Source organism: Drosophila virilis, chromosome 2 (genome assembly GCF_030788295.1).
Source record: "Drosophila virilis strain 15010-1051.87 chromosome 2, Dvir_AGI_RSII-ME, whole genome shotgun sequence".
Lineage (NCBI taxonomy): Eukaryota > Metazoa > Arthropoda > Insecta > Diptera > Drosophilidae > Drosophila > Drosophila virilis.
In genome coordinates this window covers 14177572-14190769 of record NC_091544.1, presented here as the reverse complement: position 1 = coordinate 14190769, position 13198 = coordinate 14177572, and the positions used below count along the sequence as shown (strand labels likewise).

The 13198-nt window shown below is 40.0% G+C and overlaps 3 protein-coding genes across 5 annotated transcripts; 1 reads left to right on the top strand and 2 right to left on the bottom strand.

Moving 5' to 3' along the window:
* The first annotated feature begins 213 nt into the window (after nucleotides 1–213).
* Nucleotides 214–6034, top strand: rin (ras GTPase-activating protein-binding protein 2). 3 transcript variants are annotated; one of them, XM_002053820.4, is made up of 5 exons: nucleotides 214–413; nucleotides 646–808; nucleotides 2261–3773; nucleotides 3841–4091; nucleotides 4158–6034. In XM_002053820.4, exons 3-5 carry the CDS (start codon nucleotides 2372–2374, stop codon nucleotides 4458–4460), a joined length of 1956 nt encoding a protein of 651 aa, XP_002053856.1. In that variant the 5' UTR covers nucleotides 214–413; nucleotides 646–808; nucleotides 2261–2371; the 3' UTR covers nucleotides 4461–6034. The 3 variants fall into 3 exon arrangements, with proteins under 3 accessions (XP_002053856.1, XP_015027548.1, XP_015027547.1); XM_015172062.3 differs by having other exon boundaries at nucleotides 214–548; XM_015172061.3 differs by having other exon boundaries at nucleotides 214–548; nucleotides 631–808.
* Nucleotides 6035–7301: 1267 nt separating this feature from the next.
* Nucleotides 7302–9209, bottom strand: Rbp4 (RNA-binding protein 4). The gene is made up of 5 exons (XM_032433962.2): nucleotides 9059–9209; nucleotides 8697–8998; nucleotides 8389–8642; nucleotides 7674–8330; nucleotides 7302–7606 (listed from the first exon to the last, which is right to left on the bottom strand). Exons 1-5 carry the CDS (start codon nucleotides 9107–9109, stop codon nucleotides 7599–7601), a joined length of 1272 nt encoding a protein of 423 aa, XP_032289853.1. The 5' UTR covers nucleotides 9110–9209; the 3' UTR covers nucleotides 7302–7598.
* Nucleotides 9210–10002: 793 nt separating this feature from the next.
* Nucleotides 10003–13018, bottom strand: Hrb87F (Heterogeneous nuclear ribonucleoprotein at 87F). The gene is made up of 4 exons (XM_032433973.2): nucleotides 12825–13018; nucleotides 11513–12512; nucleotides 11337–11442; nucleotides 10003–11140 (listed from the first exon to the last, which is right to left on the bottom strand). Exons 1-3 carry the CDS (start codon nucleotides 12870–12872, stop codon nucleotides 11342–11344), a joined length of 1149 nt encoding a protein of 382 aa, XP_032289864.1. The 5' UTR covers nucleotides 12873–13018; the 3' UTR covers nucleotides 10003–11140; nucleotides 11337–11341.
* Between the last annotated feature and the right edge of the window lie 180 nt (nucleotides 13019–13198).

Here is a 13198-nt window from a genome sequence, read left to right as displayed (position 1 = left end):
TAGAGAAAGGCAATTTTTGCAGCCGAATATCTCATATAGAAAATATTAAATCCAGCCATCGGTTAGTTTAAAAGTTTGTGCTTTATAAAAAGCCTCTAATTTATAATCAAGCTTTTTAAAGTTACTGATTTTTATTTTTGGTAGTTTTAGCATCTTTTCAGTATTTGGTTATGTTACGTTTGCTGTTTACGGTCACACTGGAACACACGACACCGCCGCCATCATAAAAGCGCACATACACAAACGCAAATGCACCGAGAATAAAACTGAAAAAGGGAAACGAATAAACGTCGGTTCTCTTCTCAATTCAACACTTGTTAAATTTCATTGCGTTTGCGATTCTTTTTTACATCAATTAAACAAAAACAACGCATTCAAACTTAATTATTTAACTGTGATCGCCAACATCTAAAGTAAGAAGCAAGTAATGTGCGAAAAAAATAGACAAATTTGTAACTTTTAAACTACAAAAATTGCAACAAAGCAGACGACGGCAAAGGAAGAAGAAGCAGTCTAAAGCGGCTGCTCCAAACCAACAAGCTTCGCGTGTGAGTGTGTGTGCGTGTGTGTGTGTGTGTGTTCATCCACATAAATATTAAGTTGCAGTTTAAACTGATTTTTAAAACTTAGATACATATATTTCAGCATTTCTCAAATTTCAAATTAGACCAACAACACAAATATAAAACCTGTGCGGCGGAGTAGAACAGCCACTACAAGCGACAAAAAAAAAGGCCTCATCAAAACCATAAGCAATACTATTGTGCATTAGAAACAGTCAAACAGACATCGGGCAACTGCTGTTAAGGTGAGTACAAACTGCCGGCGATGGTCGCCACATGCTGCCGCACATTTCTAGTTACGCATGGAAAGCACAAAGAAAAACAAAGAATACCAATTTTAGTTGGGGTGGCAAATAAACTGGCCAATTGACAAATAAAAAACGGTCGCGCTACAAATACAAAGCCTTTCCAGTTTTTTTACTGCCGGTTTATTCATTTACCCCTTAGCGGCATTTTATCGCTTGTGTTTGGCGACTCCTAACCTAAAAGTGTGTCTGTGCTCATTTGTTTTTGTAAGTTTGTTTAAATATCGTTTTTTTTTTTATTGCTTTCTTTGTTCCGACTCACACACGCGGTTCACGCATATAGCACACCAACACGTATTTGGCGGTGTTTTTTCTATGTGTGCGCGTTTCGTCCGCTCGTCAATTATTGGTAAGAAATCTTATGTTCTTATTTCGCGAGAACGTGTGTACTATTTCAAAAGAATATGTTTTAATCAAAATACATCGGAATTACTTAGTTCAGCGCCATGTAGTGTTTTTCGACCTATTTTATTTATTTTTTTTTTGCTGTTGGCCTTTGTTGCGAAACTGCAGCGGGCATTATAGGCGATTTTTTTTCTCGTATTTTCGTAGAGTTCAATGAAACAGATGATACCTGAGAATAACATGCACGCGCACGTGTACTAATGTGTTCACCTGAAATGTCCTAGCCTCTGCTGCGACGCAACCTTGAAGCGCAAACATAACCTAAAACTTCTTTACGCAGTTCACGTTCCCATTTCTGCGACTCTGTTGTTGTTGTTGCTGTTGCTGCTGCTACGTATGAGGTCATTTACTTTCCAACTAAATAAAATGTAGTCCTTAGATCTTTTGATGGACAATAACAAAATGGCAAATGCCCGTTAGGTAGCAATAGCAATAGAAACTAAAATAGTGGCAGAGGCTATGACAGCTGCAATTTGTCTTGTTTTGCGTTTACACCAAATTTCCCTTTATATGCATTTTTGGCGAGGCGTGTGTGTATGAGTGTGTGTATATATGTACATGTGCATGTACATTGGTGCTTGGAATGAAAGTGGGTCAAATTGCAACTGCATTGGATCTTTTTGTCCGCGCTGCAGTAAAATTTGGCTCCTTAAATGTGTTTTGTTACATTTGTTCCTTGAGTGCCTGTTTGTTTGTGCGTTAACTGTTCATTGATGCGAAATCAATCGGTGTTGCCGATCTTCGGTTACAACAATTACTGTTATTGCAGCCAAAAAAATATGCTCTTATCAACACTAGAGAATATGTATTAAAAGAAAAGAAACTAAGTGAATGTTTTTTTTGGTATATTTTTTTTTATTTGTGTTTAGTCGGCAACTGAGCAGACTTTGAATTATAAATTATAAATAATTCCCAGCTTGTTTATATATAAATTTATAAATGCATATATGTATATATATGTATATGTATATATACATATATATATAGATTGTTTTACAGACTAAATAAAAAAACCTCGGCAAGAACAGAGTAAATTCTCAATCTCACTCTCACTGGGACTAAACTTAGCCGCTTAGCCAAACGCTTGGAACTCTAGCAATGGTCATGGATGCGACTCAATCGCAACAGCCTTCGCCGCAGTCGGTGGGACGCGAGTTCGTGCGTCAGTATTACACGCTGTTGAATAAGGCGCCCAATCATTTGCATCGCTTCTACAACAACAACTCGTCGTTCATACACGGCGAATCGACATTGGTTGTGGGTCAGCGCGAGATTCATAATCGCATACAGCAATTGAATTTTAACGATTGTCATGCCAAGATCAGTCAGGTTGATGCCCAGGCCACTCTCGGCAATGGAGTTGTCGTTCAGGTCACTGGTGAGCTGTCCAACGATGGTCAGCCAATGCGCCGCTTCACCCAGACATTTGTCCTAGCTGCCCAGTCGCCCAAGAAGTACTATGTGCACAACGATATCTTTCGCTATCAGGATCTGTACATCGAGGATGAGCAGGATGGCGAGTCACGTTCCGAAAACGATGAGGAGCATGAAGTTCAGGTCCAGGTTGTTGACCAGGCCGTCCAGGTTGTAGGCGAAGCCGCACAGCCGCCACAACAGTTGCCCACTCAGGTGGTGCTGGCGCAGCCGGTAGTTCCAGTTGCTGCCGCTGGCGGAACTGCTGCAGCGCCGCAGCAAATGTTTTATCCACTGCCAGCTGGCGCCGCAACTGGACGACCCGTGGCGGTATTGCCAGCAGCACCACAAGCTGCAGCGGTGCCGTTGCCTGCGCAGTTCACCAACCCGCCGCCGCCAATCCAAAACGGAGTTGTACCACACGAAGAGTTGCCACAGCAGCAACAGGGACCGCCGCAGGCTTTGGTGCAGGCTAATGTATCGCCTTTGGTTCAACAGCAGCCGAGTGGACCCGTGATGCCGTCCAATGTTGGCATTGTGCAACCAGTGCCAGTGCAGCCAGCTGCGGCCTTCCAGCACTCACCGCTTGTGTCGGCACCGCCTCAGCTGTTGCCCCAGCAGCATCAGCAACAACAACAGCAGCAGCAGCAGCCACCACCGCAGGCCATGCAGCAGCCATTGGAGCCAGAGGAACCGATTAACAACGAGGCGAAGGTCAGCCACTTGCAAAGGGCAACAACCCCAGTGGAGGACTTCAAGACCATACATGAGCAGCAGCAACAGGAGAAATACGAGGCAGCCAAGCAGCAGCAGAACGAGCCCAAGACCTATGCCAATCTGTTCAAGTCCACATCATCGTCGCCCAGTGGCTTTGTCAATGCGGCACTGCAGCAACAACAACAGTTGCAGCAACAGCAGCAGCAGCAACAAACCCAGAGCAATGTTTATACCTCTTCAACTGGCGGCGGCCAGGCCAGCTACTCTACAACCGCCTCCTCCTCCTATAACAATAACAACAGCAACAACAACTCTCGCTTAGATAATGGAGGTCCACTGCCACAGCGCAACAATTCGATTCGGAACAAGGGTAAGTCACATTGCGAATAAATCGGTGGAATTTTATATATTTATTTATTTATGCTATATATATACAGAGTTTGAGCAGCGTCGTCCTAGCAATGCACAACAGTTTGGCGACAATCAGCAGCTGTTTCTGGGCAATATACCACACCATGCATCCGAAGAAGAGCTGCGTCAACTATTCTCGCGTTTCGGCAATGTTATTGACTTGCGTATACTATCCAAAGTCGGCAGCAAGGTGTTGCCGGGCATGCGCAGTCCACTAAACTATGGCTTTATTACCTACGATGATCCTGAGGCGGTACAAAAGTGCCTGGCCAATTGCGTATGTAGTAACAGGAGAGTAACATAAGATTTAGCTTATAATTCTAATCTATAACTCCATTTGCAGCCCCTGTACTTCCCAGAGAACTCGCCCGATGGCCAGAAACTGAACGTTGAAGAGAAGAAACCACGTATGCGCAATGATATGCCACCTCGTCAGCCCATTGGTGGCAACAATATGAATAATATGGGTCGCAATAATATGCGAGCCGGTGGTGGCAACAACGGACCGCGCATGGGCGGCAATGGTGGCGCTAGTTTTGGACAGCGCAATGACAATCGCAGCAGCGGTGGTGGTAATCAATCCAACGGACCACTGCGCGGTCCTGGCAATGGACAGACCGGTGGCGGTAATTATGGACGCCGTTAAAATGCAGAGCGTAATGAGAACCGGTGGCCACTCATTGGATGGCCGCCAGTGCAAAAATAACAACAGCAACAACCCAACGTCAGCATCGATTTCTTCCATAATGCAAACAATCAATTACCATCATCAACGTCATGCAGTCACACACACACACACACACACACACACACACATTTAAGCACACACGCATACATACACCACACAATCAGCAGTAGCAGCAGCAACAGCATTCAACGCAAAAGATAAAAAAAAATATATATCTAATTGTCTTCATGTTTAAACGTTCCTTAGAGCGAAAACAGCTACAACGATGGCAACCATTAACTGGAGGCATCGTGCTGCAACAAACATCATATTTATACTATTGGATCGCCCTTTAGTTAAGCTCGCTTTGTGCAGTTTGTTTACTTTTTGTTCTCTTTCATTAGCCAGCTCGTGCCAAAAAGCAAAATTCTGTGCAAATTTTCGTTGTAAATCTAAATATAAACATCAAAAAACAAAAAAAAAAAACACAACAGCTGCAGCACGCCCTCCAAAAAAAAAAGTTAAAATAAAAAAGCGCGCCAACGCCTAAACGCATATATTATAAGTCAAATACATGCAGCCCACCACAAATACATGCAAACATCTGCACTCACACACACAAACACGCACTCACATAAACAACTAACTCACACACTCACACAGTGTCACAGATCTTAGTGTAAATGTAAACTTTAATTTTCAACTGTCGTTTAAATTCATAATTTTCAAAATTTTAACTATAAGTTAACAAGAGAAATGCTATAAAAAAGAAGAGAAATGCAAATGCTAATGTTTTCGCTTGTTTTAATTTTATTACAAAATCTACTCTTCAGCACTTAATAAATTAAATTATATTAAAGGCGAATCATTAAAATTAAAGAAAATGAAAACTTAGCTAAACAAAAACTAAACAATTAAAAAAACAAAAATACAAAAAGGAAAAAACTTTTTTTAAAAAATGTAATAAAAAAAGCAAAATAAAGACTTAAACCCGTAATCTAAAAAAAAAAAAAAAAACAAAAAAAAAAAAATTAACAAAAAAGTAACAAGCAAAATTATGTAAAAGCGATTTAGGGAAACACTCAACTGAATTATGTAGCAGAAGACCTCAACAACAACAACAAACACTCAATCGTAGGTTCATATAAAGCAGTCAGAAGCAGCGCAGCAACGTTAGCGTCGCCGCATTATTTACGCCTGGCCCCCTCTTTCATTTGTCCCTATACACAATGCCACTACAGTTTATTTTGCCGGCACTTAAACCTAGCTAGTCTTTTAGAAATGTGGAACAAGGAAGTTAAGGAAATTGTTAAAAATTTGATCGGGAAATGCGGTGCCGCAGCGTGCATGCATAATCGGCGGTTAGCGTCGTTTTTTTTGTAATGAATTCAAGTTCGTAAACCAAACTAAGTCAAGTAACGTAAACGATTTGGTGTTTCCAACGCAGTTGTGAACTAAAATTTAGTACATATTTAAAAAAAAAAAAATAACTAAAAACAAAAGCAAAAATGTAAGAACGCAATCTACTAAAAAATTTTCTCAAGGTAAAGCAAGCAAATATGTAACAAGAGATGATATATATATATATATTTGAAAACTTATAATATGTAATGTTAACTTTTAGACCTTCAACAAAAAAAAAAAAATATCTAAATAAAAGCATGCATAGGTATTTTGATAGACAGCAGCAGAAACTGAGAAACACTTTCAAACCACATAGAAATATTGATTTCTAAACTTAATTTGTATATGCAAATTTTTAGTACATTGTTTAAAACTCGATTAGTAAATTTAAATTTTGTTTAGCTTCAAACATATCATTTTTTTAATTGTGCGGCGTTGAAAATTGCGCTATAACTAAATCATAGATTATTTTTGATTTTTGTTTATTATGTTTAGCACATATTGTTTGTACCAGAAAGCAATTTTAGCACTGTTATCGGGGCCTAAAGCAATTCATAGAACATTTTAAATTAAACAAAATGTTAGTGTTCAAATCTTAGCTCAAAAACAGTGTTGAAAGTGCTTGAAAAATAAAATAAAAAAAAAAAAATACAAGCGCATTAAATTAAATACAAAACGATAAATAACAAATATCGTTCATGCTCATTTTTAAGTAACAAAACTATAAGAAAATACAGTTTGTATAAAATTAAAAACAAGAATAATTATAATTTAATTTATAGGTATACAATTAAAATAGTTGTAAAACAAAAAACAAAACTTGGGTACGCTTACCAGAAGTCTTTGAAAACTGATTTTCAAGTTTCATCTTTTTATTGTATTAAGAACACAAGCCCAGAAGTTATGCAGTTCTAGGGAAACGCCATCGAAATAAGGCATAAATTACAAAAACAATGTCAAGTAAAGCAATATTTTCTGGTCAGCTTGCCCAGCAGTTCCAAATATTTAACAAATCGTACTCGAAAATCAAGATGAAACACCAAGCAAAAAAAGAAAAAAGAAAATTGTCTTGTGCAGCAAATAAAAAAAACCAATTTATTTTTAAACAAAAGTATCTGAGATTTTTGCATTGAGTTATATTTGATTTTATTGAAAAATCAAATAAAGTTGGCATTTAAACTGAAATTGATGCGCACAAAAGCAAACAATCGAGTTTGCATAATTTTAATAAATTAAAAGAAACCATAAAATCCATTTTCAAAACCAATCACAATTCATTAAAATCTACAAATACAATTCAGTGGTGCGTTTTATACCTATTCGGGTATAAAACATTACACATAAAACAAATCGTAACAATTAAAATGCTAATTAAATTATGTTTGAAATAAAGTGAGGAAAAAGAAAAACCAAGAGTTTTAAAAGTCTACAAAAAGAGCAAAAGTTTTTATTAATGAGTCGGACATTAATATAGAATGAAAACATTCTTTAACATGCACGTATCAAAAATCCTACTAATCATTATTATTATTATTATTATTTGTTTCAGTTGTTTTGTGATTTTTGCTGCTGAAATTCGTGTTGATCGTTTGGTTAAAATATGGCATGTATTTCACATACATTTAGCAAATAGACGAGTTGTACAGTGCAGGGCATACATAAATGTATATAATACTATAAATTAATTGTGAATTCTCTTCATAAGCAGACTTCTTAAATGCCTGAAACAACAACAAAAATATATGAAGACGATTAATTGAAACAAATGCAACTGGTTGCGGCACGTACCATAGGCAGGTGTTGAGATATCATTGGACAAGGCACTAATGTGATTTGCCTGGGGAGTCCCAAAGTTGTATCTGCCGGTTGGTTTAAAGACCTTGTACTCCTTGGCGAGCCACTTCTTTTCCACATCGACGGTGGCGTGATTCTCTATGTTGGCATCGCCAATGGCCACCGATGCCTGCTTCTTGGTAGCTTCTTCAGCCTGCACAGACTTATATTCATTTTTGGGACGCTCAGTGTGCAGTGGCTGAGCAGAGACAGGCTTTTGGCCAACTTTCGGCTGCCATACAATTGAACTATAACTGTTCCTGGTCCACTCCGAGCCAACGTACGAAGGATTGCCATAGGCCCAGCCGCCCTGCGGATAGCCAGGCAATTGTGGCTGATGGTGTGGATAGCTCATGGTTGTTGTTGGAATTGTCGGTGCCACATATGAGGCCCAGCCATTAAAGAATGCCGATGGTGGTAACGACGTTTGAGCCTGATACGGATTATAGTTCGGATTATAGACTAAGTTATCCATAATGGTCGGCTGGGGCGGAGCATAACCGGCGCATGCGGCACCGCCAATAGGTAGGCGTATGCGTTTGCTGCAATCCAACATCTGGGTGGATTTCTTCACCTCAACAGTGATGAGTTTTATCGAATGCTTGCTTTGAGCTATTGACAGGTGTATAAAGAAAAATAACTATAAGCTCAGGTATTAAGGCCCACCTACCTAAAGCACGCGCAGCGCTGGCTGTGTCCTCAAACTCCAGGAACCCAAAGCCACGTTTGCGTCCGGTCTCCTTGTCCAGTAGCACCTTGACGCTGCTGATGGTACCAAATTGTGCGAAATATTCTCGCAATGTGCTCTCATCGTGACAATCTTTAAGGCCGCCAAGGAAAATCTTGTTTGTCTTAATATTGCTGAGATGGCCAATTGCCTTGTTGAATTCATGGCGTGGAAATGCGCGTTTGGTGTCAACAGTTCTGCGTGTAATATTAGTGAATGCCTCATCTATTTTGGGTTCGTATGAGACTTACTTGCTGTCAATAATATGGGGACGCGCACGCTGGACATTTTCAACAGCGCCTGGTTCAACATAGGTAACAAAACCAAAGCCGCGCGAACGATTCGAGATGGGATCACGCATCACCACAGCGTCAGATACGACCCCAAATTGGCTAAAGAATTGGCGCATCGTTTCGGCCGTGGTATTTATCGAGAGACCACCAACGAATATTTTACGCAAATGCTCGTTATTTTCGGCTGCATTGGCGCTGCTTTGATCTGAATCAGCCATGTCAGTGCCGGTGCCACCAGAGCGACCACCTATTTTGCGCTTCTGCAAAAATTGCATTTGTAGTGCCCATTGGCAATTGTAATTGGCAATAGAAATACTTACCTCTTGGTAGAAGGGCGCATTTACAACCGAGTTATTCACCATTTTTGGCATGAAAACAAATTTCTGCTGCTGAACACTGAAAGAAAAGCACAAAAACTGAACTGGCTAAAAATTAAATGACAAGGATACAGCCGGAAAAGTTTTAAACGTCAAACAAGTGTTGCCGTATCTGAATATTAATCTACGTTGGCATATATATTAGCTCCAAGCTGGCAACCCTATCGATGTAAAAGGTCTCACTGCGTTCAAACATCAAGCGACAGCTTAGGCGCTTATCGAAATAACGGTGTTCGTCAGTCACGTGATGGCAACGTAGCAACAGCTCTCTCTCTCTCTCGCACCTTTTTGAAATATGTGGCGGCAGTAAACGGAATGTTCATATCACAACATTTATCGATAACCGATAAGCATCAAGTCCGTTGACAAATCGCCCTTTCAAATCCAACTTCGGTTAAATGAATTTGTGGTCTTATACAACATTCAAAGCCGTCCCCCGTGCACCAATAATGGAAACAACATTGTTTAAATTACTAAATTATTTTATTGCAATCAAAATATGGCACATACGACATTATACTGTACTTACCTTGCGACTGAGGCAAATGCTTCAGTTTAGTTGACTGCCAACCAAATTTGTCAGTGAGCCCAAGCTCTTTGGGTACCAGTTGCCCGGAATTCAGCATCCAGCTCTTCAAGCAGTCTTGCAAAGAAATACGTAGTGCATTAGTAAGCTGTTGCCAAGGTGTTTATGGTATAAACTTGACGCGAAGTGCGGTAATTGCTATTATCTACACGAGCGCTTCTCTTTTGTGGCTTCCCATCAGATACATTTGTGCCTACCTTAGTGCAGAACTCTATAAATATTTGTTTGTTCTGTATGATATATTCATTCCTCTTGCTGTGGGTTGGAGGGGGATTTCTTTTATCTGCTCTCTGTAGTCACATTTCGGGTGGGTAACATTAGATTTATTTTCTTTTAGCTTTCGTTTTTAGTTTTACCTCGTAACGTACTAATTACAGAACAAATTTTATGATATTTACTTTTAGTTCTTTTGTACCAAAAATCAATCAGAATAGCTGCTATATACGTCTTATACACTAACAAAAATTGGTATGTAACGTTAATGCATATTCATATTATGCATTTGTTGGAAAATAAAAATGAATGTAAAAAATGTGCACAATCATTTTCACGTATCTTTGTGAATTAACAGATATTTGGTTCCTTTTGTGGGCATTTCTCAGATAATATAAATCATAGATATAAAAAGCTTAAATATACAAAAAATTTATTACAAAATAGGTTTCTTTCTATATATTTACTTAAAAAATTGTTTGCTGATTTTCTAAAAAATTATATGTGTAAAGTACGATCAGTGCTTTATAAACTGAGCATCGTCGACTACAATCTACATTGAATTTAAGGTACACTACCTTTTCCTTTTTTTTATATATATGTATATATATACTGCAGGCCACCAATTCGGCCACCTCAATCCATATGGACAATCGATTCTCGAAGAGAATTGTTGCAAAAGATGCATTTTCAATAGTCAATTTTATAAATAAAATTATATAGTTTTAGTATATTTTTCGGATAGGTTTTTGTTTTTTGTTGTGTTGTTGTATGGTGTGTTAATTTAGTTAAAACTAAGCGTTCAAGGTTCTTAAAATCCTAAACACGAATTGATCATAAAAATTAAATGTATGTATAATTGAGACAAGACATTAGCAATAAATTGTTGATATTTGTTGGTTGAAGTGAGTTTCTCAGGTTCATATCAAACATAATTTGTTTAGTATTGTTTGTTTTGATATTATTTTCTTTCTTTGTTTTTTATCGGGGTTAGTTAGTTGCTTATAGGCTGGTCTTGAGGGCACACAATGTCGATTGCCTGATAACTGCATACACTTCATTTTCTGTATAGCTGCTGATTACTTGCTTAAATCATTATCTTGTCTGCCTGCCTTTCCCAAATTTCACTGCCTCTCACTGTCATTGATTGCCTGCCTCTGCCTGTCTCACTGCCTGCGCCTAGACTGCCTTTTTGTCTAGCTTGAACTGATTCTGTAAGTGTTTACCTATTTGCGAGAAAGGAGAAAATTTGCATTAGCACTTTTAATATAAGGGTTTTCAGTTAACAACGAAGCAATTCGATTTTTCGTTTGAAACAACTTTTTTTTTTCGTTCGCTACAACTGTGACTTTGTCCGAACGCTTTAAAATACACATTTAAACACATATTTACAAGTGAGTAAGCCATAAACATCATATTTACCTTGATTAGTAACGTCTATTGCCGCCCATATTGCCACCTTGGCTGGTGTTGTAATTATTTCCACCACCAAAACCGCCCTGGCCACCTCCGCTGCCTTGGCCGCCACCTAGATAAAGCATTGATTAGGTTAACAATTCCAAAACATGTTTATAACATCTTCGACTTGTTCGACTTACTCTTGTTGAAGCCGCCGCCTTGGTTGTATGGCGCCGGGCGATTGTTGCCAAAGTTGCTGTTGCGCTGCGGACCGCCACCGTAGCTCTGTTGATAATCGTTGCTGAAGCTACCGCCGCCGTTACCGCCACCCCAGTTGCCGTTGCTGTTACCACCGCTGCCGCTGTAGCCGCCACCGCCACCGTTCCAGCCACCGCCGCCGCCGCTGTTACCGCCCTGGTTATTCCAGGGGCCGGTCTGTTGGTTCCAGCCACCAGAGCTACCTTGGTTGCCACCGAAATTGCCATTATTACCAAAGCCTCCGCCACCGGAACCCCAATTACCGCCGCCATTTTGGCGATTGTTACCCCAGCCGCCGCCTTGGCCACCACGATCACCACCTCGACCACCGGCGCGTCCTCCGGGACCGCCACGGCCGCCACCACCGCCGCCGCCGCCACCACCACCACCCTGGCGATCCATATCCTGTTTGGCAATTGCTTTCTTTACGTCGAGCGTCTTGTTCTTGATGTTGTGCGTCTTCTGCAGGATAATTTTGTCCACAGGATCGTAATCGTCGAACTCAATGAACGCAAAGCCGCGCTTCTTGCCGGTGTCCTTGTCAGACACAATATTGACGCCAACAATCTGCCCGAACTCCTTGAAGTACTCGCGCAAGCACTCCTCGTCATGATCGTCACGCAGACCACCCACAAACAATTTCTTTACCGTAGCGCCAGCGTTGGGCGCATCGATCTCCTGTCGCGGCACGGCACGCTTTGGCTCAACAGTGCGTCCATCGATTTTATGGGGACGTGCATTCTGCGCATTATCAATCATATAAGACTGCGAGTAAGTGATAAAGCCGAAACCGCGAGAGCGCTTTGTTTTTGGATCCTTCATAACCACAACATCGACGATATTGCCCCATTTCTCAAAATGAGCTTTAAGGCCCTCATCGGTGGTTCGGTAGTCCAAACCGCCGATAAACAGCTTACGTAGCTGCTCGGGCTCAGAAATTTGCTGGAAAAAAAAAATAAACAAGAGAGTACAGTTAGTCACAAGTGAAATCGATAATAAAAAAAAAAGCCGCCCGCCATTTTCTTTTTAACATTTGCATTGCCGCATGTACAATTTTTATTTGTTTTCTGAAATTAGGGCAACCGGCACGACATTCATTCCTGTCATCATTTGTCCTGTATTAATCGGGCATTGGCGAATAAAACGTATTTAAAGCACACTTATAGCAAAATTATAAATGCGTTTTACCATTTTAAATATGTCGGCGTCGGCACTTGTACATGCAACTACATATATTACACACATTTCGCTCACCTCATCATTGTCGTCGTAGTTTCCATTGGAGTCATTTAAATCAGCCATTTCACTTGCTTTTATATTGTTAATTATACGATCAGGGATTTTCTTACAAATAAAAATGAATTTTTTCACAGTAGACGCCCAGCTCACTCACACGCACAGCAAGAGAAAAAGTAAGTACCTGAGTGTGCTGAAAAGTGAACTGGAAAAATGGCGACCACGTATCTGACAGCAGATGCCGGCCGAGATGATCGAACCTGCGATAGTAACAGTGACCGATATTTTTAAAAAAGTGTGACTGGTAAATGTGACGTTGCCTTGAAAAATATGTATGGTGACATATACATGCTCAAGGGGTCTAATTATTAATTTACTTTTTAATCAGTACA